General features: G+C 43.4%; 2 protein-coding genes across 7 annotated transcripts; both read right to left on the reverse strand.

Moving 5' to 3' along the window:
* Positions 1-54: 54 nt before the first annotated feature.
* c2cd3 (C2 domain containing 3 centriole elongation regulator) lies at positions 55-14968 on the reverse strand. 5 transcript variants are annotated; one of them, XM_040169132.2, is made up of 33 exons: positions 14715-14968; positions 13555-13824; positions 13316-13473; positions 12924-13102; positions 12649-12785; positions 12416-12548; positions 12144-12296; positions 11915-12062; positions 11737-11837; positions 11043-11231; positions 10829-10944; positions 10628-10746; positions 10245-10376; positions 9689-10138; positions 9401-9552; positions 8819-9062; positions 7915-8098; positions 7632-7815; positions 7376-7548; positions 7153-7288; positions 6646-6914; positions 6355-6432; positions 5668-6249; positions 5244-5591; positions 5012-5150; positions 4852-4916; positions 4562-4767; positions 3947-4080; positions 3274-3402; positions 2995-3185; positions 1727-2474; positions 1163-1271; positions 55-276 (listed from the first exon to the last, which is right to left on the reverse strand). In XM_040169132.2, the coding sequence occupies exons 1-33, from the start codon at positions 14764-14766 to the stop codon at positions 154-156; spliced, it is 6531 nt and encodes a 2176-aa protein (XP_040025066.2). In that variant the 5' UTR covers positions 14767-14968; the 3' UTR covers positions 55-153. The 5 variants fall into 5 exon arrangements, with proteins under 5 accessions (XP_040025066.2, XP_040024985.2, XP_077954136.1 ...); XM_040169051.2 differs by having other exon boundaries at positions 6355-6435; XM_078098010.1 differs by having other exon boundaries at positions 2995-3014; positions 3045-3185; positions 6355-6435; positions 11915-12296.
* Positions 14969-16688: 1720 nt separating this feature from the next.
* On the reverse strand, positions 16689-26207 carry p4ha3 (prolyl 4-hydroxylase, alpha polypeptide III). 2 transcript variants are annotated; one of them, XM_040191213.2, is made up of 13 exons: positions 25508-26207; positions 24571-24725; positions 24215-24438; positions 22103-22252; positions 21968-22019; positions 21679-21842; positions 21124-21303; positions 19213-19277; positions 18971-19130; positions 18805-18867; positions 18337-18405; positions 17782-17878; positions 16689-17289 (listed from the first exon to the last, which is right to left on the reverse strand). In XM_040191213.2, exons 1-13 carry the CDS (start codon positions 25690-25692, stop codon positions 17219-17221), a joined length of 1635 nt encoding a protein of 544 aa, XP_040047147.2. In that variant the 5' UTR covers positions 25693-26207; the 3' UTR covers positions 16689-17218. The 2 variants fall into 2 exon arrangements, with proteins under 2 accessions (XP_040047147.2, XP_040047154.2); XM_040191220.2 differs by having other exon boundaries at positions 21124-21300; positions 25508-26115.
* Positions 26208-26332: the final 125 nt, after the last annotated feature.

The raw sequence follows: 26332 nt of genomic DNA on the forward strand, positions 1-26332 counted from the left end.
TATTCCTACAAGGAGGTTCTGGTAAGACAAAACAAAATCCACTGTACAAGCACAGACAAAAAAAATAGTTATTTATTTATAAAAATGCAAAATATTACACTTAATTTACATGATATCAAACTGCTGCGCTGTACAACAGTCAAAAAACACAAACTAGTTATTTACATCAAAGCGAGCCGCAAATATTTTTTTAATTCTTTCAGTCTCCTTCTTCATGGATGACGGCGACATGTTGGGCCGCTGTCCGGGACCTCTGTGATGTGGAGCGCTCGGCCCCTGGAAAGATCCAAACGGAAACATTCCTGCAGTGTGAGTGCTGCAGCAAATAACCAGCCTAAGAAAATTACCTTCTAGTTGTATTAGAAAAAATCAAAACAAACATAGTGATTAGTGATAGGATAGTTTATTGTGCGTTTGAGGTGTGTGTGGTATGAATGACTGCTCAAACAGAGCAAGCCTTTCTTTGGCTTAACAGATAGTCACGTGTCTCTCCGTAGTACTTGGGAGTACAATCAGGAGATCAGCAACAAGTGACTAGTTTGAACCGGCTCCCCCAGAGACAGGCACACCTCAGAATCCAGCGCCTACGCATATCCAACATGGCCGCGCCCTCCCGGAAGCTGCATCCATTTACAAAGGTGCACAAACGCCTGACTGTAAGAAGGATTTATTATCAGGGCAAAGGGGAAGTGTTTTATTCTTGAATAAAGATTTTCTGGCTGTTGTCGCTGTTTGAAGTGTTTTAAAATCAGGTGGACTGGAAGGGAAAACTGGATAACATCACAAATCCGGATCCGGATCCTCAACATTGTTAAAACTTCTTTGTCAACTCCTTTCAAAAAATAAATTCATAAAAACTGAATGAGGGCAGATAGATGAAGCATTTTCCTTTGCAGGTTAAACAATGGACAAACAACACAGAGCAGCTCATGATCTTGTAACAGTATGTACAGCACATTGTTTAAATATTTGTTTAAGTCAGATAGTAGCCGGGCCCCAAAACTGCCGAAGTGGGGGGGGGGGGGTTAAATAATGCTGAACCAGCTGTTCCGGTGTCATTATTCTTGACAGGACTCTGTTCAGTATGCTTCAGATCAAGTGCAACGTGATCTACAAATAACTAGTTATTGCCAGAAGAGTGCAGTTGGTGAGAAATACTCACCGGGTCTCTGACTGTGTTGGAGAAAGAAGGCGCTAAACGTATGACTCTCATAGATGCCTCCAGTTGGTGAGAGGGGAGGAAAAAATTAGGGATCTCCGTAGGGACCAAGCTGGATGTTAAATGTTAAAGAAAACAGTTAAATATGGTATGATGGCATTCCACTTAAGATCAAAGATTCATGAGATGAATCGTAATCGTAATATTCTGTAGCTGTAGCTTTACATTTTCGGAGTTATTGTGCGTGTGGTTTTTGAAGATGGTTTCAAAAAGCCAAAATGCACACAAGTTGTTATCTTGTGATGCGTGTTCGTCTTAATTTGCGCCGGTAATGTGAATGTGAAAGAAATCTGCATCCTCCCATTAACTAGCAAAAAGAAGTCTGAACCAATAGTTACACCAAACCGTTCCAAACTGAACCACACAAAGAACCGGGGACTGATGGTGGCTGCCTGCATCTGTTAATGACATCACACATGCATGTCAAAGACTGTGTCTCAAGCGTTATCTAAAAAACAAATGATGACAGCCAGACCTAATCTGTTAGCAAATGTGGATCAAGGATACGTTTGGAGTGGGACGCTTGTGGAGCATGAAGCATCGTCTGTATCTGTGGTGGGTGATGAAGCGTTGTCCCTCGCCTCCTTGTTGGGGTGGTCGGGCTCGTCTGATAGTCCTTCGTCTAAAGATGGTATCGTCCTCTCACAGTCTCGCTCTGTGTCCGAAACCTCTCCCCCTGATCCATTAAAACCGCCACTTCCTTCACTTCTGGCACGTTTGTTTTTACCTTCGCACTGACGAGGTACCGCCCGTCTTTTCTCGTCCTCACCCTCGCTCAGAAACGGCTCCTCTGGCGCTTCCGGGCTCCTCAGAGAAATCCAGTCGGGCTCCGACAGGATGCTGGTCCAAGGACTGGTTTTGTCTGTCAGCGAGGTCACCTCATTCAGATGCCTCGGCTTCACCACAACCTCCTCGTAATCCTCCTCATCATCATCAGCCTCCTCATCATCATCATCAGCCTCCTCATCCTGGGTGCTACCTGTCCCATCTTCATCTTTGTCTGATACTTTTTCCTCCTCGGAGGCAGTGACCTTGTTGATTCGACTGTTCTTTTCTTCCTCAGCCTCAGAGTCAGTACGGACTCCAGACACTTTTGGCGAGTGCAGAGGAGAGAGATCTTCCGGGAAAGCGTGCGTAGCTCTGCGTGGACTGGAGATGCTCTCAGGCAGAGTTTCAGAGTTGTCTCCAACAGGAGAAGTGGTTGAGTTGCTCTGGGGATCTGAGGGAATCGTTTCGAGGTGGTTTCCTCGTAGACCTGGAAGAAGAAAATCAACAAGTGATTCAAATTCATCACCTTTGAAAGTACAGAGATAAAATTATGAACTGCTTAATCAAAAAAACAATGCAGATTAATGATAGAAATAAACATTAATGCAGCCTTAAAGTAAAATGTAAGAACTGCAAAAGCATTTCAGCAGCACTGGTCCTTATTAGGGACTTGTTAAGAAGTCAGAAGGTACAGTGATGCCTCCATTCATGGGTAAAAGTGCATATACTAAACAGTAGACTGTGTCCACAATGAACTCTGGGTGAACTGCCAAGGTTGGCAAAAAAGAGCAAAGTTAACCTGCCAAGAATGATCTTTAAATGAAAAAATATATTACATATGCATACAATATGTTGGACATTTGAGAAAAACAGATACTATCATTTTAACAGATTTAGAGGCTAAAATATTCTTACTTGAGATGTACCAACTAGTACTACTACTGCAACACATTCCTGGTCATTTTAGACCCATGACGTGGAGCCCTTAAGCATGGAGAAGAGCTCACCATTAATGATACTGTTAACTTGTCCAACCAAGTGGTTGGACTTGAGGAGCAGCTGAGACGTGTCCGTCTCTGTGTCCCTCTGCTCCTCATGCTTGGCGGGACCCTCCTGCTCACTTACGGACGGGAACGTCGGTGTAGAAATCTTACGGCTGAAGTATCTCTGCATGTGGTCCAGCTCACTTAGTTTTTTTCTGTAAAAGCAATGAGCTGTGAAAACTAACATTTGAGAAAAAGAGAGCAGACAACCACTACATGAACTGTACTTCAGACCAATGATACCTGAGTGCTGAAAACAGAAAGGAGCTGGAGGGACTGATGTCAGAATGAGCCGCTGTTTGCTCCTGCAGACTCTGATGGTAATGACGTACTTGGTCCATGTGCTCAAAGTGGCGCTCACTCTCACTTGACCTGAACAGAAGTACAGGCGACGGATAAATACAACGTGGAATGTATTTTTCCAAATATATATGTAATAATATAGATTTTTCAGGGCCTACGTGCTCCAGGAAAATTCTGCTGTCAACCTTTTCATGATTGCAAGGACTTCCAGACTCCTGTTCCCTGTTCCCCTTTGGTCACAATTGCAACATTTTCTAGACACAATGTCACAAATCTGTAAGCCAGTAACTCAAAAAGCTCAGTCTTGTTGTTGTCATTATCTCACAGAAAGTGAGAGAAAGTGTTGTCCTAAATAAGGCTTCCTTCAGGCCGTGGTCTCTTAGAGATACAGGTTGCTAACGGCTGGCTGCCTCCTGTGCTTTGTCAGCCAGCCTCGGCTCCGCCTCCTCATCATTTTTTGATTAGCCAGGAGTTGGGCTTTGTCGCCACAACCAAGATGCCGTCGGCTGGGGCGGCCCGCTTTGAGCTTCACAACGGCTCTTGAGGATCCTTTGGTTGACGTCACGGACCATGTCCATATCTCATGCAAGCTTATGGTAATTGTTCTACTAACCTTTCGGAGAACAGCTTGTCCGTGTGGTCAGGCGACGAGATCTTCTGCTCGGAGTATCGGCTGATGTGAGAGGGGAAGCTGCTGTTTGTGGCTGTGGTGTGGTAGCTGAGGGGGAGTGCCTGGAATAAAGATTTCTAATAAAAGAAACACGATTAAAATGAGAAATAAACAAGTTGTTCTGTTTTTTTTTTACTGTGGCTGAATTGGAATTGACAAATTTGCTTAGAAAGGTTGTTAACTGAGTGAAATGACCCGGAAATAAGTGGCCACCATGACAAGAGCTGTTTGAGTTCTAAGGACAGGAGCTTCAATGCTTCCCTACTTAGCTTAACAATTCTTTGCGGGGGCAATAGTTAATATTCACGTATCATGCTTTGTATTCCATTTTCGGAGTTTTGCTCCTGCTGACTGACGTCACTAACATGCGTCTCCCGTAGCATCAAAACTACGTAGCTTAGTGAAAGTGAGTTGGATTCCCTTTAACACCGTGGTTGTAACTCGTCATGAATTCTCCTAACCATCTTTCCATGACCGCGTATTGGATGGATTAGTGGTTAGGAGGTCATTTCTTTGACAATTCAAATCCAGCCTGTATTCATGAAGAATTTCTCTCACCGGGGAATTTTTGGAAGCTTCTTCGTTCACAGTTTTTCTCTGTTCTCTGAGGTCTTGGACCCCTTTTTGTGGAGTGATGGACACTTTAAGCTGGCCGTGACACTGACCACTGAAGTCCGTGATGTTGTACCAACCACACACTGACTGGAAGCCGCAGACTAAAGGGGACAGGTCTACTGGGGCAAATCCAATAACCCGCTCTGTTTCTATGAAAGAAAAACACACGCAAGGGTGAACTGATGTATCGAGCCAATCAATGTGACATACATCAGTGAAACTGCTTCCTGTACCTCCTTTGTGCCAGACTTTGAACACCAGCGACTGTTGTGGATCCACAAGCAGTTGCTTGGAAAGCCTGTGAATTTGATGCAAATCATCAGCCTGATATGAGATTTCAAATAACACATTTTCTCAAAAGATTTGGATTAAATTCTGTTTAAATAACTCAACCTGCACTCATGTTGATGGTCCCACACAGGGCAGTCGGTGTTGGCCAGGACAGTTGTGGACACCGGCTCGGCCGAGTCTGCAGTGAGGTACGAAACACAGCAGGATGGTGACCCTTCACTGCGCTCTGCTAGGGGACAGCCTGCCGGACAAGCATAAGCCACAGCAATACAATCATTGGTAACGGTAACGATGTTAGGAATGAAACAAAAAATAACTAAGGGTTCCAGCTCACCTTTCAGATTCAGGTGCATGGCCTGGTCCACTGCAATAGTCACAGGGAAAGAGTCATCCTCGTTCATTCCTGTGTGCTGCCCCGAAGCGATGTGAGGGGTTGATCGGGAGGATTTGTTCCTGTGTCCTCGTGGTGATGTTTTGGGTGTAGTGGGCGAGGGGGCTCGATCTGCTGCTTCCACCTTTTCTGATGAGGGCTCCTCCTGGCTGTCCGAGTCCACTTGGAGGTCAACGCCAGCAGGGGCTGTCCATGCTTCCTCATGTAGAGGCCCCGTTGTCAGGGCGATGTGCACCCTGAGAGCAGCCCCTTGTAGATCTGCTGCTGAGCGTCTAAACAGGGGATACACTCCTGTAGAGAAATACAGTCATCGTATTATTACAGCATAGTAAACATGTACATTATATTACCAGTAGTCGTTTCCTACCACTGAGAGTTGGCTTCCGCGAGGGTGTCTTTGTGAGAGGGGACAGATCGACAAACGCTGAACCCACCAGTCGGTCTGTGTCTCGGGGCCTTTGGGCTTTGTCTTTTGTGAAGGCAACCCACACCTGTACCTCCAGCTTTTCCTCCCGAAGATACCACATTAAGGGCTGAGTGCCCTTCAGCTCCACAGTTCTACTTTCCTGGAAAGCCACCGTGGCTCGGCTGCCCTCCTCGACAGCGGGGTGTCTCATCTGGGAGCAGAATGCGTCCTGGTCGTAGAACTTGTACCTGAAGTAGCAGTAGGTGGAGCGCTCCAACTCATTGAGGCCCGGCAGAAGCAGGCAGTGGACAGGTATCCAAGCTCTGGGCATCGCGAATGTCACAGACATTCTTCTCCTGCCTTCTCCCAAAGCTTCTTCATCAACCAGCATTTCATTCTGGGATATTTCCCAGCTGAGCCCCTGAGCAGCTTTGATGACTCTTTCCCTGTCTGAGTGGTGGGCAAAGGTGACGGAGATCTCAAGGCCCCCAACCAAGGTGTGCTGGTCCTGAGGTGTATACACTCCAAACCAGCCAGAAATACCTTTAGATTTGGAAGAAGAAACAAACACATTATTATTTGAAAGCGAATTGGCTATTTTAAAGTAGAGCAATTGGACCAAGCCTTCAGCGAGAGAGCGCAGCGTACCCGTTCTTTTATGGATGAGATCAGCAAGAGGTATTTTCACTGTGCCCAACACCACATCCTTAGGTCTAGAAGTGTGCACTGCTGCAACAAATATACCACAAAATAAATGATCACTGCTCCCATAGAAATGTCTTATTAACTAATGAAAAAAAAACTAAATGAAAAAATGGAGACACATTCCCCCAAAATGATCACTTCTTACTGCTAAAATAACACAATATAATGTATACATTTGTAATATTTAATCAATAATGGAATTGTGGTATGTAAAACCAAATAAGCCTGATTAACCTTTGCGATTGTCTTTGTTCCAGACAGTGAAGACAGCAGAGGCTTCCACCAGCTGCTCAGCCAAGCTGCAGGTTTCTCCGCTGCTCCTCACAAGAAGCAGATCACAGGACACTTCCATGTGGTGGTCGAACTCCGGGCAGAAGGTTCTGGGGGCCATGCGGGTGCACCTCCTTTCACTCTCAGGCAAGAAGGAGAACTCAACCGTGATGAACGAGTTCACGCCCACCCCGGCAAAGTAGCTAAATCTTTCATCTTGCTCCGATAAAACCCTGAACCAGAAAGGCAGAAGCACAAAAGGATGAATGCATTGAGGCAGTACTAATAGCTAATAGATGACTGGCATTATCTCATAACACAATCTTAAGTAAAATTAGTTATTTAACTAGAAAATGCATTAAAACCCAGACAGTTAGACGGTTTGACACATACTAACTAGAGCAAACAAAGCTCTCCACACAGACTGTAAAGACCAATAAAGCTCTCAGTAGGACATTGGTAAGAATGTACCTCGCTGCGGCCTGCAGACCTGACGCTCTGTGCACCTGGACCACGAGCGTAACGACGCGAGAGGCGACTCCTTTACTGGTCCGACCTTCAGGTCGCACCGGTCGGTGCTTGTACCGAATGCACACATCGAGTAGGCCTGAAAAACATGGCGGATAAGCCACAACTTATAAAGAAACAGAACGAGTCGACGCGTTGTATTATTGCCATTTCTCTGTCTGAGTACCTGAGGGATGAGGCTGATGCCCCGTGGGACTGTCCGTCCTGGGAATCAGGGGCAGGGAGAACTTTTGAGCCTCATTCGGATGCTGTCTCTGCATGGTGACCATGGCACACAGCTTGGCCAATGGGAGCACTCCTTTGGCCACCAGCTGGTCGCGAACGTTTGGATAATAATACCTACAGACGCACACAATCCCTTATATGAAACTGGTAAGTATTAAGCCATATTAAGCTATGGAATTCCAATGACCACCACAAACCTGCACCACACTTCGAACTGGACACCCCCTCCACTGCTTAGGCCTTGACTAGAAAGAGAGCTGAGCAGCAGCCTCTGAACTGGAAGGCCTTCAGGGGCCAGAAGCACATGAGTCTCAGCGTGTCCAAACAGCGGGTCAGGGACACAGAGAGTTGTAGTGGTACGAAACGGTTTCAGGTTGACGCCTATTGGAGGCGAGATACAGGTCAGACTGACGCAGAGGGAGGAGAAACGTCTCGGGAAATTCTTGATGGTGAAGGTTTAATACAGTAAAATGGCCTTACTGCTCTCTATGAGGCTTTGGTCCAAATTTGCAGCGGGGTCACCTTCCTGACAGGGGAAGCCGTACTGGACGTAGCAGTCAGCTTCTCCCCAAACGGTGGACTGCAGAGGTGTGAGGCCCTTAACCCCCTCCACTCTTATCACAAACAGATGTTCTCTCATTGGTTTCTCTTGTGCCGATCGCCCCTGAGGAGGAAACAAAGTGGAAACCACGACGGCATGCACTTAGTCTACAGGTGCGAAATATCTCGGCTGACATAAATGCACGAAACAGCACGAACAGTTTACAGCACTGTCATGTAAGAATTTAATGAGCCTTTTCATGTGAAATTAGGATGCGATTTCAGTAGCGAACATTTTCATGACCTTCATATGATCTCAAATAATCCACAGGAATCAAACATTTTAACATTTAAACAGAAGCAGTGTTTAACTTGTTTGTAAACAAGTTAGTCATTTAAGTTCAGAAAAGAACTGGGTTTCCCTAACTGTAAACGTCCGATTAAAAGGCCGCGGAAGGTATGGCTTAAGCTAGGAAATCCTCTCTTCAGTGCTTAGAAATTATGAAAAATTAATTATAGAAAAATAAATTAATAATACAATCAATTGTATTTGAGACTATGAGTCGAATTCCAAATATAACCGAGGGCAGTCGATAAAAAAAAGAATCATCCATTAACTTCCACAGTGCGCAATTAAGCTGTTTCACGTGTCAATGCTTTGCATCTTGGGCAATTGGAATAGTTTTTTCTTAGAAAATCAGGTGAACAAAAATTCTCAATAACGCAACATTTTGGTGGACATTTAAATCTTTTCTATGAACAACGCTGGAAGGTGCTGCTTAACCTTGATTATTATACATTCACAAAATGATTTGCACTTTGTGTCACAGACATGAACACACACCTTTGTGTTTGAATGAGGCTGGTGATCAAGCAGATGAACTGGTCTCAGTAGATGAGGCAAGCGGTCGTATTCTTCATCCCTTGTGCGCTGGAGGGAGATTATTTGCTCTGACCGGCCCATAGCCAAAACGACCCTGAGGTGTCCATTACAACTACCTGAGAACACATCGACGACTGGCATGTAGCAGTCCACCCCCAACACTGGGTACTGGGCCTGGAGAAGAAGGTGGGTGATCTTTGGATCCCTGGATGGGAAGTAAAAATAGAGAGCAGGGTTACTAATCTCTGTGGCAGGTATGTTTGCCTCCACATTTAAAAAGTGTGTGTATATTAATATGTGCAAGAACTTTCCCGGAATTTCATTCTGAGAATTTAAGAAATTCAATGCCTGCAGGATAAAAGAGAACGCATGCCATTTGGAGGAGGGTGCCACAGCGCCCCCCAGAGGGCAGGTTATAGGTTGAAAATAACGAGAGAAAAAAAATAGGATGACTCATGCTACTTGTTTACTCCTACCTAGTGACCTTTCTGGGTTAATTCATACCTACTCACACATTGGAAACATTGTCTCTCTACCACTTGCCTAAATGACATGTAGAACTGGTGGAGAGGTAGTTTAACTATGCCGAGGAGTCGATCCTGCCCCGAACTTGCCGTCTTCTGCCACACCTCAATCACCATCACATTATTCTTCATTCGCTCCAGCAGCTTAGATGTTAAGGCGACAGGCGTCACCTGAGTGACGGGATGGAGAGACAGAATCACATGGGTCACTGAGAGTCGGCATTTACAAAGAAGATTTTTGCTTCAAATAAAGAGGCCTAATAAAAAAAATAAAAGTTAGTTAGAGGATTTGATCTCCTGGACTAACCTGAACGAAGTTGAAACAGGGGTTTGCCTGACCCCAGCTGATGACAGATCTCGCCGTCTCATCACACCACAGTTTGCAGTTCAAGTACACGTTCGGAGCCTGCATGGGCCCACAGTTAAAGTTCTTTCCATCTGGAACCATGAGCAACGTATGCAGCAGGAGTTGAGAGTCTTCCTCCTGATGCCGTGAACGATGAGGAGATGTGTGGAGTCCGGGATGGGGTGAGGGTTCCTTCGAGGGTTTCTGAGGAGTCCAAACATTCAGCCTGGGAACTTCTAAGGAGTGAGTTGGTAACTCCTCCCTGTCGGTGTGAACACGTGGAGACCTGGAGCTGGTCTCTCTCTGAGGACTGGGCGCCGTGTGGGAAGGTGAAGCATCTCTCTGAGCCACTTTTCTTTTACTCTTTTCAGAAGGGAAATCTCTGTTCTCTCTACTAAGTGCTAGTGAGACCTGAGAAAGAAAATAGTATTACTTCTATGCCAGACATTAAGATGATAAATATCAGCCGTGTAAATATAAACTTAAGGGTGAAAAAAAGAGAAAAGAAGCTCATTACCTTGAGCGGTCCAATCTCCTGTGTCTTCCCGTCTGCCTCCACACTCTGCACAGGTAAGACGACAGACTGACTCAGCTGCTTGCTCTCCAGCAGACATCGCAGTGGGTGAACTGCCTTGCCGATGGGAACCGGCTGAAAACAAGAGAAGTCATCATCACATTGACATCACGTCATTACCGGCACCTCGTTCATTGAGGGATTTTTTCAGTTAATGTCTACCTGAGTTTAGTGGCATTTATTAGAAACAGGAGGGTATATATATTTTTCTTAAAGGAAGGCTGTAGTTTATAAAATAATCCTATTTAGAGGTTGTGCTCACTGTTGAACATTACAATGTATGATTCCAAGGAAAAGTCACGTAAGAACTCCACTTAGGTACTTACTTTCTTCTGGTCGCTCTTTCGTGAGTAAATGTTGAAAATCAGATCAGTTCCCCACCATTTCTTCACTGTTGATGTATCAAAGTGGACCGGAAACACGGAGGGCTGATGGAACTTCACCACTAAACAGCACGGAAGAGTGTGTCAGAGTCAGCCCTCAACCCGTACCAGCATTTCAATAAGGCGTGTAATAAGAGGTCATACTTCCTCCTGTGACTTTACTGGCAGCAGCTCTTGTCACCTCTCCATCTCCACTCTTACTACGATCATGTCGACTGGAAGTGGAGGCCACTGGGAACACGTACTCGATGAAATATGTGCTAGTGAAAGAGAGCGGAGCCATCGCATGATTTTCTTTACCAATAACTGCAAGGTTATTTTGGAATGAGGTGAAAATCATTTAAAATGCTTCACCCACCACTTCTTGCCGGTTACCGCTCGAGGAGGTTTCCCTTTGCTCGGGGTCTTTCTATGTGCGCCGGTTGCACCGCCTGTAGACACGGCCAGGGAGTCGATCGCCACTCTTGCCAGTCTGATCGAACTCAGCAGCGACATCAGCTCTGCACTAACGCCAGGAGGAATCCCACCAGCACCTGCAGAGTTTGAACTGGACCCAGTCAAAATACAACGAATAAGTGTCTTAAAAGTACAAAAGGGTTGGATGTTCACATCCATATTCTCATACTGAATGTTTGGTCTGTGCTATGTCTGGTCTATATATTGGTACCTTGTGTGTATCCTAAACGTCCTGTGTAAACTAGTATTTCCCCATATGATAATTTGAGTTAGTGTTATTTTTATATATATATATTACAGAAGTAATTTAACGTTAATTTTATTAAACAAACTAAAGAGCATTTAGTTATTTATTCATATTTATTTCATGATTGTGCTGCAGTACGATGACTTAAAGCACTTGTTTCTGCCGCTGACAGGATGAGATTGTTATTATAACTGTCTAACAACATTATGGAGAGGACCACACAGACAGAAAAAAAAATAGTATTTCTGTTATTTCGTCACGTAACCAGATGACAATAGTGAGAATGTGAGTGAGAGTTGAAGAGATGAGTGCTATGCGACACCGCTGTGGGTGGTGGGAAAGCTCTTACCCTCCAGCGAGGTGGGGTGCAGCCTGCGTCAGCTGGTGTTTGCTTGGGGACACTGTTCCCTGGCCCTCCGCCTCTGTGTCGTTTGGTCTGATATCTGAAATCTAAAACAATAATAATTTTTAAAAAAGGAGAATACCGACAGTGATGTGACACAATCAAGTGAAAATAGTCTTCTTACAGTAGTTTTGTAGAAGAGATTCTCCAATAAGCTCTGATCATATTGCGGATCGTTGAGCTCGCTGTCCTCACACACGCTGCTGTGGCCAGACAGAGAATCAGGGATTGAGCCATCTCCATCCCACAGATGCAGAGGAGATGTGTTCAAGCTAAACCAAACGGAAAGAAAGAAAAAAATAATGCGGCTCATATATTCTGTTGTCTCTGGGAGTAGATGTGCAGTCAAGTACCTGCCAAGAAGCAGGTCCACAGCTCTGTTGTCCATGTCAACGGGACAGTCTAAACTGCAGTCTGAGATGACAGCAACTTCCTCAGAGGGCTTTAGAGTGGAATCAGCAAAAAGAATATTTTGAAGAAAACCTCCAGTGGGAGAAGGGAAGCGCCTGCAGACAAATTATTATTATATTATAATATAGATTTGATAGAATTATTATAGAATGTGCATTAAAAGATGATAGAAAACGTTGTCGTTGCTTCTTTTCCAAACTTTAGAAACACAAACTTTGAAGGTAGCAGGATGTTATCCTTTGGGAGAGGTAGTGGAGTGTCTTTCAGAGCCGGGGCAGAATCCGTGTCACAATGCAAAGCCGATACCACCATAGCATTTCTGAGCTTGTTCCCACGCTCTAGAATAACTGAGATGAAGGAACATATTGGGTATTTGTAAAAATAAAGTCAATAGAGTGTGTCACCGTGTGTCCTGTACATGGGATGTTTAGTCAAGCTGCGACCAACCTGCAAGGATATCGGTGGTTGCTTGGCCACAAGGCTCCTTACTTTCACTGTTGTGAGATTTGTTTTTTGTGGGCATCAGATTCTCAAGTGGTTCTTCGTCTTTCTGTGCATTTTGGAAATATAAGTGGTCTTTTCCTCTGAAAACATACAGCAAGATATGCGGTAAGATTATTGTCCTCAAGATTTAACCAAGGTACCAGTAGGCTTTTAATACATTATTCAGGAACTTGATTATAAAGGGCAACATCACAACGACAACAAGAACAACTTCGAACCTTGGAGTGTTTCCACTGCTGCTCCCAGCTGATCCTTTCCCACTGCCAGCTGAGAGCGTTCTGGGCTGAGAGGGCACGGCCAGCGTGGTGATTTGAGGTCTTTCCTTGCCGATTTCTGGGATGGGACCTGAGCTGCTGCTGTCATAGGCTTCTGTAAGAGGCTCCAAATTAAGGGAAACCTGAGGAAGTCAAATACAATGTGATTAAAGTTATAACATGTTGAACATTACAAAATGGTGCATAAAATCAATTGTTTGTTTGTCAGCGCCACAATTCCAAATTATGATTTAAAAGGCACACTGCATCCAATGTTTTAGGTTCCTGTGCCTTTCAAAGTAACTTGCGATGCTCTTTTGGTCCCAAACCTCAATGCGGTTCAGGTTTCCACTCACCTGTAACTCTCCCAACTTCTCAGATGTCGGAGATACAAGCGTGTAAAATCCACTGATGGGGTGTGACAGAGAGAGACGAGAGATGCCCGCAACCTCAGCCCGTGCGATTGGCAAATGATCCGGTTTTGTCAGAAGCTCCAGCACCAGCGAGCTCATATCTGCTCATCAAAGACAGGTTGGCAGATGTTTAAAAAAAAAAAACATTATTGGAAATGTAAAAATATCAAAGCCTTTTTTACCTGTCAAATATGAGGTGAACTGCTTTGGGCCACAGCGGATGGGGAAGCGGGATGTGGTCTTGATAGTCTTCTGTGACGCATGGGATCCATCCCTTGGAAAGAAGTGTGTCCCATTTGAAGACTCTCCCCACCAGCGCAGACGGACGAATGTTGCAGAGGGAGGCTTGTGAATTGTCCACAATACCCGGCTTATTGATACCTGCAGGAAGCATCTTAGCTCGCCCTCCACTAGAGGAGGGAGGCTGGTGGCGGGGGACACGTCGCTGGGGACTGCAAAGAGTAATTTTGTATTACAGCAAGGTCAAGACACAAACAATGCAAATACTGTAAATAATGACATCTGAGAAAAACATTAAATAGGACAATTAAGAGCAGTGTTTGCTGCAGATCTGAGCTCAATGGTTATTTACTTTTAGAGGAATATGTAGGAGAAAACTGTTCAATGGCTTGAAGATCGATTTGACACTTTAACATCTGACCAACAGAAACTGTTTATAATATCAATAACCAATCCCTCTGAGCTACTGTACCAATTCCTGTTGCAACATTTGTCATTAAAATCGATGACCTTAACATGTAAGAAACCACTGACAAGAATGCCACATATGCACCAGAGCAGCTAATATCCTGAATGCTTATAGTCAAGATCTACGCACACTAAGTATTGAAAAGTCTCAGTTACTTGCATTTCCATCTTATCTATCTTATCCAGTTATATATCTAAACATAATGCAGCAGAAGTTTTCAAAAACAAATACTGGGAAGTTTTAAACTGAACAGCAAGAAATAGCAATATCATAAATAATATCCAAAGACACTTTTCTACTAAGCAACGTTAAAAATTTGATATGTTCCTCTATGGTAAAAATGATGTTATAACGTTAACGTTACTTATCTTTCATCATCCTTTGGTAAACCTTCAAACCGCGTAAAGAGGTTAATAAACAAATGCTTTACGTTACTAAGGCACGTCAACACCACTGACCACACATGCGAAAACAACATAAGAAAGATAAACTAAGCCGAATTTAACATAACATTAGCTAGTAGGCTAATTCCGCGGCTAATAACGTGAGACTGACAGCTGAGGCTAACAGATAACGTTCCTAGCCTAACGTTAGCTCTACTGCTAACAGGTGGTTAGGCTAACAACAGTTTACCTCTCTTCTTGCTACATCCAGCTTTGAGGGACCGATGTTTTCTGTTCTTCATCCCGCAGCTCAATGAATAAAGGTTGTGAAGGACCGCCTGGCCATTGCAGTTTCTGAAACTTTAGTAGTTATGCTCTTTATCACAACAATAATCCGTTTAACAGAGCTGCTCGCTTGAACTGCACATATTATACACCAACAGGCGCAGGATCGGCAGCGCGCTAAACTGTTTCTGAGCAACAACGTCCGCCGCCTGCGCTGCCGCGTCGTTGCACAGCTGCATTCTGGGAAGTGTAGTTTATGATGATGTTTATGATCAAAAGTTACGTTTCTGCAAAAATGTGTTTCTACACACGTCTGAGGTGATAGCTAAGATCGAATTGATAAAATGTGCCTATAAATAATTGCACCTATTTACTGAAATAATATATTCTACAACTAGATCCTGTGGAAATTATTATTTTTTTATATGTTGTTCGATATTATACAGTTAACAAAATATACTTAGAAGACCTAAATAAAAAGTAACGCTTAAGTTAATTACTTTGTATTATTTCTATTTTCACTTAAGCTTAAGTTTGGATTTTCACGTTTTAATTGTGAAACACATGCTCTGCCCAAAGTTGCCCTTATAATTTAGAAAATTATGTTCTTTACCTCAATCAAAAACAAAAATACAATAAAAGTAATTAAATATTAATGCAATCCTATTAATCCATTTTGAATGCATTCCAAATGTCAATATTATGGTTTCACACAACACACATTAAGAAAAAAATGTTCAATAAAAATATACTGAAAGTTTTTAAATTGTAGCATAGACTTTAGAAAAGTGTGAAAAATAATGTAAAAAAAGTTTCACACCGTGCAGCCTTTCTTCACGTGGCCAGCAGAGGGGAGCATCACTGATCTTTCCATCACTAAAGCTGCTCACTAACTGCAGCATGGAGGGATTTTCTCGTATGAGATTTAAAAAGGTTTGCTGTATTTTTGATTCACTTCATTCAGCTGTTTCTGGGCAGCTTCTCTGGCAGAATGCGCTGCATTCAAGTGTGTTGTGCACAATAAATTCCCCAGTAACATGGTGTTAACTACTTATGTATGGATGTTGGCATAAGGTCTAGACATGTATGCTTTAGGTAGTTCAGACTATGCTCTTGCATAGCAACAAATCATTTTGAAGCCATGTTTGTTTTGGTGATCATGGTAACAGTGAGGGCTGCTCAGGGTGTTAAGGATGAGTGCAGAATAAAGCCCTTTGAATTCTGGAAACATTTCTGTGAGTCAGTGTGTACTTGCCAAGTCTGTCTGTTTGTATACACTGTGGGAAGCTGGAAGGAAAAGGTCTATCACTGTGAGCAGGCAGATGTATTTTCCCTTTCTCACCCCCTTCCACACTTACAGATCCCATAATTTAACCTGTAGAGGTCCCTCATAAATGCTTGCTGGTGCCCGAGCTCACACAGTGAAGTTTAATTGTGTTTGGTCCACTACACACTGTTTAAGATTGGTTATAACCTACTTAGGTGCAGATATCTGAGTGGTATGAAGACAGCTTGGTTAAGGCAAGTTTGGACAAGGAGTCTCAGGCAGACCTGTTCCCAATCACTTGGCATGCAGTGCGTGATTAATGACGCCCAGCCTTTGAGGCTCAATAAGTGGCGGCTGGATCTGGTTCATCTGTTCCATTAGACAGCCAGTTATTGAAAGAGTGTCACACAAGCAGCAATAACCACATTGTTCAGTCAGCCGGGATTTATCTGGCAGACTCACAATGACTGATTCGTTTGACTCATACCACCAGTCTGAGGTCTGACCTAATCCATTACGGAATAACTTTAATCAAACTCTCTGTTGCTAATCGGCAGTACTAAGCACAGATGTTGTCCTAAAATATTTTGCCACTCATATGATGACATATGCCGTGTGTCCGCTTAATCCAGCACATAATGGAAGCATCATCACATTTAAATAACTTGAATATTAAAACCCTAAAACACAACTTTATTCTTGACAGATTCCCATTGCATAAGGTAGATGAAAGACGCCTCGTGTATCATTCTATACACATCTTCTTTTGATTTAAGCACATATTTCAAACCTCTGCATTTACACATGCGTGTACTCGAGTACAGTTTTTCCAGAGTTGCTTTGTAATGAAAGCAAACAGCCTTGCCAAGCATAGTTAACAGAAACCAGCAGAGTGTCTGTAAGCCTTGCTCCAAGAACTGGCCAGTAGGAGAACAGAGAGCATTTGGCTTCTACTGGCTGATTGCAAACTTCCCCAGCCCTCTGCTACGCCGCCTCTCCGTCTTTTGCTATCCATGTGGACTGCAGCACTGTGCGCTCCAGGATCCCTTGGGGCTTCCAATAACAGATGCAGGCTGTCCCACGACGGCTTTCACCTTCCCTGCCCGTGTGCTCACTCTCGCCTCCCCTCTGCCTCCAAGCGCGCCTCTTAATTGTAGAGGATGGCTCTTTCACTTTCAGGGGCCCAACCGTCACTCCAGCTCTCACTCTTCAGGATTCAGGCTGCAGCGGCGTTGGAACTCTTGGCCGTGCTCATGGATCCATTTGTTTGCCACTGAAACATATGGAAATATGTTTTCATTTGTCAATGACAGGCACAAAATGCATACATATATTGTTTTGTTAGTTTGAGCCACAGCGTTAATTTCTGATGTTTGTGTTTGCTAAAAAAGAACACACCAAATGCTTCTTATGCTGCTTTTTGATGATTAATAGACTTCTGTCAGTTTAACAGGGTCCTTAAAACACATTTCAAAAGTCCTATGATCTGGGCCAACCAACAGCAGCTGCTCAGCTTGCAAAATAAGCAGGAACTCAACTGCACTTTGTAACATCTCTAAAGATATAGCGTAGTCAGATGTTGCATATTAGCGGCATGCCAAGAAAGCTTCAAACTGGAAAGAGGCCATGAAAATTATGCAACAAAAGGATATCTGTATGAAAGCACTGATATTAGATCAGTTAACATTTTTATTTTCTATATTAAACTAACTTTTTGGCTTCTTTTGCAGCATAATCACATCATACTGGATCTACTGACTCTTACCCCATTTGTCACCGATGAGCACAGGACAGCCGGCATGCAGCGTGTCTGCATCTCCTTGACCGTTTCTATGGAGATTCCACCAGAAAATGGCAGCTTTCTGTGAAATGTAGAACCACAAAAAAAAACTTTTGTTTGAAAGGTTGCAATTCACAAAGATGTTTATTAAACAATCGGACAATTAATGATTTGGTCAATTGATTCATTTTTTGGTTGATATGTTGTCAGAATGTAGTAGACTATTACAATTTCACAATTAATTTGATTGATAAAATATATTAAATTTCGAACTAATTTGCGACACAAAAGACACCAAGCAAAAACTATAATATATTTGTAGTTTATGTTTGGTAAAGCATAGGTTCTTATACCTTCTTATTGGTAATTCTAGCTGTTTATCTAGCTGAGGATCTCATGCCGTCGTTCTGACCTTTGAGCATTTTGACAGCTGCACCAGAGAATGTGAGTGAAGCGCCGGGTGAGGTGCAAAAAATGTAGCTCCAGGCAAAAGAAAAACTGCAGATTAGAGCTCATATGACCACTTGCAGAGTTGTTTACCTCCACAACGGGGACGCTGAAGTTGGCGTAGATGAAGGCTGTGGACCCACCTGCTTCGACAGTGCTGAGCTGTGGAAAAGGACATTCCTTCAGAGTCGTGTCTTGTGTTTCTGTGCTCCCCTCATGAAAAGCCACTCTGTCTGCTGCTCTGTTTTTGTTTATTATCACCATCCAATTTTACTCAAATGATGGACTCTTAATGATAAAAACACTACCAGAATATATGAATACTGATAAGTTACAAAATAAACATGGTTGAAATGAAGAAAAACCCACTAACAGCAAAGAGATAGAAGTAGGCCAGAGAATATTAGAGTTTGTTTGACAGCTGATCAAAGTATAATTGCTTCAGTCTTGCAGCATGAAATGCACAGGCCTGTTTTGTGGTTTAGAGGAACAGGAACAAGAACCCAAGAACCTCTGGCTGCTACTTGGGTCATGTGACGGTTAGAGTAGGACTTGACTCACATATATCATAAAGGTTGCCACTCGATTCCCAGTTTTGAGCTTGAATACAGGACTTGAAGGCAACTGGAAAAAATGTAAGCAATTGGTATAAATATATATATATATTGCAGTAGGCACCAACAACAGTAACATGTCTGAACTTGCTAAACAATATCAATCAACTCACTGTAGCGTGATCAAAGTGAGGTTCATAATGGCCCCCAATCCCATAATTAACCACTTGGAGATGCTCGCCATATGGATGCTTCACATTCAAACCTGTGAGCACGGAGATCTTGTTGTCCAGCTTCCCAACAGTGGAGTGTGATGAGCCCTTCAGCCATGCGCTAGGAATAAGATATCGATAAATAACTACTTGAAAGCATAAACACATATACAGTATCTACCAAGTAACTGCGTCTTGTGTACCTTTTGCTGATGCGATACTCTGCTGTTGCTTGTTTCTCTCCAGCTGCCACCACAGATCGTTTCAACTTGTCATCAAAGATAGAAAAATAGAATAGAAAAGCATTTTATGAGTGTGTGATTGTTACAGCATCCATACTTTTTGTTATCAGTAGGCCCTGTGGAAAAGGGGGTACAAGCATGGAAAAGCATTGCAATGACGTGTCAAAAATACCAACTTAGAGCAGATTAAAGAATCATTGATTGCTGTTTTTTTGTTTTATACGTGTTTTACAATTGCTAAAGGGGTACGTAGACTGGTACAATGCGGAGAAGTGGTACAGAATATACTTGATTAAAATTCCAGATCAAACTCCTGATGACTTCCAGGTACCTCATTGTCGTGAGAGACATGAAGTCCTTGAGCTACCAAAGGTTCCTCTAGAGGGGAAAATGGTAAAAACCACTGAAAAACAATTACTATTTTACACACTATTCATCATCAAGCTGGACTCCAAACAACAGGCGTGTGCTATGAGCTCCGGGGTCGGGAGCCCTGCTCACGGTTAAGGAAGGCTATTCACTGCTCCAAACTAACACCCTGGAACCCTGGGCCTGTTTTCAATAAGCCCACAGGCTGACATAATGATGAAATAACCATAGGGGTTTCCATCGCAGGAAGGCCTGGAAAATTCATTGAATGCCAAAACTTCTAAGAAACCAAATGAATAATCCCAGCAGACAGTCCAGACGGAGTCAGCTCTGAGGATCATTCACGGAAGATTTGGCATAAAAATGAGCAGAAAAGCGATAGTTGCTTTCTTATTGATACTGTGACATTGAACTGAATATTTACCAGCAGAGCCTAGCAAGGTTATTTAGACAGTTTGAGGCACTCGGGCAAGTTTTTACAGTAATGTATCCTTCATTCCTTTCGGCCTTGCTAAAATGTTTGGAAGCTGACCAACTCTTCCTCCATGGGGAATTTCCAGCAGGAAAAGATTGGCTTGTGCTGCAGCAACCAACAAGACCCACAGCAAAGCAGATTGTAATATATGCATGTTTACAAAATGTATTTTTGTTATAGTTACCCTTATCCAATTTCAAACAATCTGTTGACACATCACTTCATATTTCCCTTCTTCAATGCAGCCAAGACAATCTCGTCATAAAAATTATACGAATTATACGTATTATTCGAAACAATGGAGCCATTCAGAACACTATGTTGTATATGATTATTATTGCAGAATCATTGATCTGTAAGCAGCAGATTCTATGCGTCCATATCCATGCAGTGAAAGCACCATAAGGGGCCCTTAATTAAAAAACTTGAGAAAAAGTACTTGGTAACTGTCCACCACTGAGAAAGTACCAACGCAGGTGAATACGCAGCTTTGTTATGAGATACTTAGTGTCAGAAGGAAAAACAGCATTCAACATAATGTCTGTGAACATGTCGTAGATGAACAGTATCAGGCCACGGGACACCAGTGGTTCAACGTATAGCTTACACAGTGTGCCATCCTAAAGGCGGTGTATAAAAGGTTCATTTGAAAAAGGAGATCCACTTTCAGGCCGAGAAACATTTCTCTTCTTTTACTTTGTTCTACACGGGAATTGATTTATAGTCCTGCTCAAAGGCTGACAATTCCGTTTCACTTTCATTTTCAGAGTAATGGAAAGCTTAAAGTAGTTGATAGGTACCTGTGAGTACTTGTGTGAAAACTTTTTTTTAGAGAATCAAGTCTTCAATGTAACAATAAGGCATTTCAATTGCAATAGCAAAATGACAATATATTTATCTACTGTACAATCATTAAGAGGCTCTCTGAGACTGCATGCATGGCTTAGTTGGTAAAATGCGGAAATAATGAAGACGTTGTATGTTTTCCATTTTCTAGACTTTAGAAATGATGAGTAAAAGTCACTCACTCCGGGATGGGAGGTCCTCTTGATGTCCTCTGCCTCTTTGTCAGTAATGAAGTTGTGGTACAGAACCACATACGGCTGCACGCTCAGCACTTCCCGTCTGACGGGCAGAAGTAGCAGCTGAGGATTCCCGTTGGTGAAGTAATCACAGAACAGTCTTGGGTTTTCAAACTGCAGCGGCTGCTAAAGAGAAACGGGCATCTGAAGACCATTAACAAGTTCAAAACTATTTATTTGTCATTTTTCATCAACAACTACTCTTAACATTGTTATTTCTGCACACAATCTCATTAGCACAATGTAAAAAATGAAGAATAATATTTCTGTGGCAAATGAGAACCGCGTTACACACGAATCTGTGACAAACCACTTGGAGCTGTTTAAAAGGCAACAAAAAAACAAACATATCTTCTAGAAAAAGCTCAACTATTGGATGAACGGCTGATGAGTTTTTCCAAATTAACTATTACGAATACTCTGGCTGTTGTATTATTCTCTCAACCATACATTTCCCTTAAAACATTACATGTGCTCACAATTATTATTTGTGACAAATACCTGAGAGCCTTGGGTCCGGCAGAGCATCTCATAAGTGTCTCTGGTCCTTAAATGATTGGAGGTCGGTCTCCTCAGCTCATTCGCCCTGATTGATTCGGGTGAACTTGAAACCAGCAGTTTCTCGTATTTCTCAACATTCTGCAAAACCCTTCCATTCTCTGGATCTGAGAAGAAAACGAGTGCAAAGTGCGTAGAGCATGTTGCTTGAAGTACTCACGTCTGTGAATCGGTTGAGGCAAGTTCAAAGATATGAAAGACATGATTCAAAGAAAAGGGACAAAATTCCTACCATAATGCAGTAGTTCTTGAGATAAACTGAGAGCGTGGGAGACGTTTCCTGTCTAAAACAATGATAGGAATTCAGTGCGGTGCCGTCCATATATCATCTCACAAATGTACATTTCTCAAGTGTTCTTCGACCCACCTTGAAATGAGAGAAGGCCAGATGATCCAGAGCGTCCTCCAAAGTCCCTTCATTCTCAGGCCTCCAAATGCCTCCCGTTCCCCTGAAGAGACGCACCGACTCCTCCAACCACTGCACCGAGTGGTAGTAGTCTTCCTGCTCGTACGCCACCTGCGTGAAATCCAAACCCGGGTCACTTTTAATAACTACGGTGGGCTCCCATCTAGCAGCAGTCAGCCAGTCGGTGGGCCTGTGGCAGCAGCCAGAATCAGACCAGTTTCTGCATTTTTCTATCTCGTCATTTAGTCTTTAGATAGCAAGTTGGAGGAATGGATAAATAGGGCAGGAAGTATAGGAGATAACCACCATAGACTTATTGAGACTGTAAAACATAGTGGAGGAATTCAATGTGTTATTGATGCTGCTTTTTGAGACTGGTTCTGTGTTGGATTGTTGTGTGTTTTATGTCTGTATTCAAGTCTCTTTCAAAAGAGTCTTTGATCTAATTGATAAAAGCAGTGAACCTCCAAATATTGTATATACTTGCTCAAGAGAAGGACTGAAATAATTCCGAATAGTAATCAGCTAGTGCAGCTCTAGTCTCTTTGAGAGATGACTGACCTCAAGCAAACACATTGTGGATAAAGCTACATGTCTGTTAAACACTGGCCACAAGTTGCTTTTGCAGCTGACATCAAATAATAAAGTAGGTGCTGACTACCAGCCTGACAGCACCCAAATGAAAACTGAGTGACACAAGGCTCCAAGACTGTATCCACAACCCATCTTCAGCACACAAACGAAAAAATACAGTATACCATTAAACCCCCCAAAACACAATAAACCGACTGAGTTCACAACTTTGCATCCCATCATTTGGAGACAGTCTGTAAAGAACCAATGTATTTCTATATTTTGTAGGTCTCAGAATAGCTTGAAGGAAGCATCTGTTGTGGGCGGCACGGTGGCGTGGTGGTTAGCACTGTTGCCTCACAGCAAGAAGGTCCTGGGTTCGATTCCGCCCAGTGGCCTTTCTGAGCGGAGTCTGCATGTTCTCCCCGTGTCTGCGTGGGTTCTCTCCGGGATCTCCGGCTTCCTCCCACAGTCCAAAGACATGCTCTGGATCAGGTTAATTGGGGACTTTAAATTGCCCGTAGATGTGTGAGTGTGAATGGTTGTATGTCTCTGTGTAGCCCTGCGATTGGCTGGCGACCAGGATGTACCCTGTCTATCGCCCGAAGTTGGCAGGGATGGACTCCAGCCCCCTGCGACCCTGTGTGCAGGATAAGCGGTTTGACAATGGATGGATGGAAGCATCTGTTATACTGCTTTGAACAAATGTCTGTTTTAATAAAATCAGGCGGTTGGAAGCAGCAGAGGCTGTAAGATCATCTCAGTATAAGTAAAGGCAAATGCATCACATAAACAGCCGGATATATTGTAGTGGAACATTTTTCCCCCCTTTCTTACTTCACACTATCCCATGAAAGGGATTCCCAGCCCGAATGAATTTCCACCTCACAGTGACTGACAAGTTCGGAATAAAATTATTTTGCAAACCTTTTAACCGGGTTTGTTAATCAATGAAAATCTTTCAAATCTTTCTCCTTTTCACTAGTTTAAAAATCAGAGTTTATTTTACTACAAAAAAGGGCGATGACGGGTGATAAACTTCTACTTTATACTCCAACAACTAATTTTCCAAATTAACTTCTAATTTAATTTCAATAACTGTTTGATACCAAAAGAAATGATAGAAGAACGGAACAGAACTTTTTCCACTTACTCCTGCATTATGACAGCGGAGATCAACGACTCAGATGTATCAAGTGACTCTTTGAAGGGAAGAAGCATAAATTGGGAGCTTCTGGACCCAACCACCTTGGTTAATGCTGTATAACCAGCTCCGCCTCAAACAACAGTGAAGAAATGCTTATACCTTAATGCATCGCGGTACGTAAGTATGAACATTTTTGCTTTTGATATTTAAAGTGAATTCAGCTGTTACTATATACATCTTATGCTTTTAAAAATGACTTTTACTTAATGGAAAATTAATGGAATATCTTTGTGGTGTTTGTACGTTTTCATAATTCATGACTTTGGAGTTCTTCCGCAAAATAATGGATGTACCTTTCCAACCTGAAAGCAGTCATCACCAGACAGCGGGACAGAGACTGCCGGCAGGTAGACGTCGATAGACTTGCCATCAGTGACTCTCTGGAAACGACCCCTTACGAGACTCGCGACCTGGAGAGCATACACATCCTGCAGCCTCATCAGCGCCTTGGCGGCTCCCTGGAGGTCTTCCAGTTTGGGCAGATCGCCCTCCTCCTTCTCGTAACCGGACCTGAGGGCTGGACACCAGAGGGCCAGAGGTGAACTGGGGGGGGCGCTTGTGATAGCAGAGAAGAGGAGGGAGGGGGAGGGGGGGGGGGGGCATCAGTTATCATCACCAGATGTGCCTGTACAGAAGCCAGTGAGCCAACCTTGTGCGTTCTCCTGGGCTTCGTTGCTGTACACTACATTCAGCCACTCTGAATGCATCCTCTTGATCAGGGTGAATGCCAGCAGCGGGTTTGCCATCGCAGCCGCCGGGCCTCTATAAACTTCAGTGTGCAGGTCTGAAACTTTGGCATGAAAACTGTTGGCAAGATATAGACGGCAGTTACAAAAAGAAGCAGAACTCAGAAAGATTCACACACAGCAAGTGAGCGCTGGAAAACTCGCAGCGCTCTTGGCAGTAAGCCTTTAAAAACTGACCAACGTCTACCTCATAGAGCAGAAATACATTTTATTAAATGTTTTATTCTACACACTGGAAGTAAAAATTGATTACTGATACCTAAATGTTGACATCATGAAAACATATAAATGAATACAATAGTAATATTTTTTTAAATGTCATGCCATTACACAAAATACATTATTTGACTTTCTGGATGGGAAAGACGGAAAGAAACAGATGTGTAATTTTCCAACTTCACATCACAAACAGCAACCACCATTAAGTAAATGTGGTCAAAGGCGCTCCAGAAAATTGAAAGGCACACGGAAATAGCTGAATCATAAATATACATTGGTGGAAAGTGACTGGATGGGCCTTTAATAATGAAGGTTTCTGAATGGAAGCAACTGCAGCGGATTCTTCTTCTTGTAAAGAAACAACCGAAAACTTTGTTACATATACAACTGTACTAATTCAATCTAAATCCAGCATTCCCACCCGTGGGTCTAAAGATGCCACCGTAAACATCGACGTGTGTGCTCATAACGCATGTGTCATTATTGCTCAGTCTGCGGAGGATTCACCGGGTTTGAGAGAAGCTTTACAGTAAGGATACTCTTCTTCAACCAAAATGTGCAGTGCTGTTTCTCCAGATGTTGCACCGCGAATCCACGCGCGTCCTCCTGCACGTCACTCACCGCTTGATGTCATCCAGTCGCTCCGACTCGTGGTCGATGTAAGTCCTCAAGTAACCGATCAGCTTCCGTTCGACGCCGATCGCCTGCTTCACGTTCAGCAGCGACGTGTACATTTCCCCCAAAGACGCGGGGACCACGGCGACGGTCAGGAGGCCCCAAGAGAGGAGAGCGCCCGCGGGGAACATCTCGTGCAGCAGCGGCGTGATAATGCACGACTCCCCCGCCCCCCTCCCGCCTCTTCTTCTGCGTTGAGCTGCTCTCTGATCCGCAGGGCTCACACGGCGTGTCCCTCACAGTCATCTCCTTCTTCTACTCTGAGACCGGCTTCCTCCTTCGGGTCACGGTACCGGCCTGCGGGCCGGAGGCAGCCGGGTCAATAGGTTTAGTTTATTTGCACACTGTTTGTACCTGGAATACGTCGATCTCCCTGCAGTTTATAAGGTCCCGTAACAGCCTGTGGAAGCTGGTTCCAAACACACGCGTTTCATGGAAATGATGAAAAATGAAAAGGGTTGTATATTTTACTCCATTTTCAGGAAACTCATTTTAATTTGCTTAAAGTGAGTTCTTACGGGAAGTTATTTGCAAAAAAAAAAGGTATATCGCATAAAGTATTGAGTCGGTGCGACACCTGCAGGTGAAAACCTCGAATCGACCCGATGATGTGAGCCGCAAGAGCCTTTGAAGGACTTCATTGTTTAGAGGAATCTTTAACCATCCTGTTACCTCGACATCTACTAACATGGCATAACCTTGGGGTCAATTTCAACGCAGTAATCTAAACCTCCAGAAAATGATCATAGTTCAAATTGTTCCCCACGTTTA

This window comes from Gasterosteus aculeatus, chromosome 1 (assembly GCF_964276395.1).
Source record: "Gasterosteus aculeatus chromosome 1, fGasAcu3.hap1.1, whole genome shotgun sequence".
Classification (NCBI taxonomy): domain Eukaryota; kingdom Metazoa; phylum Chordata; class Actinopteri; order Perciformes; family Gasterosteidae; genus Gasterosteus; species Gasterosteus aculeatus.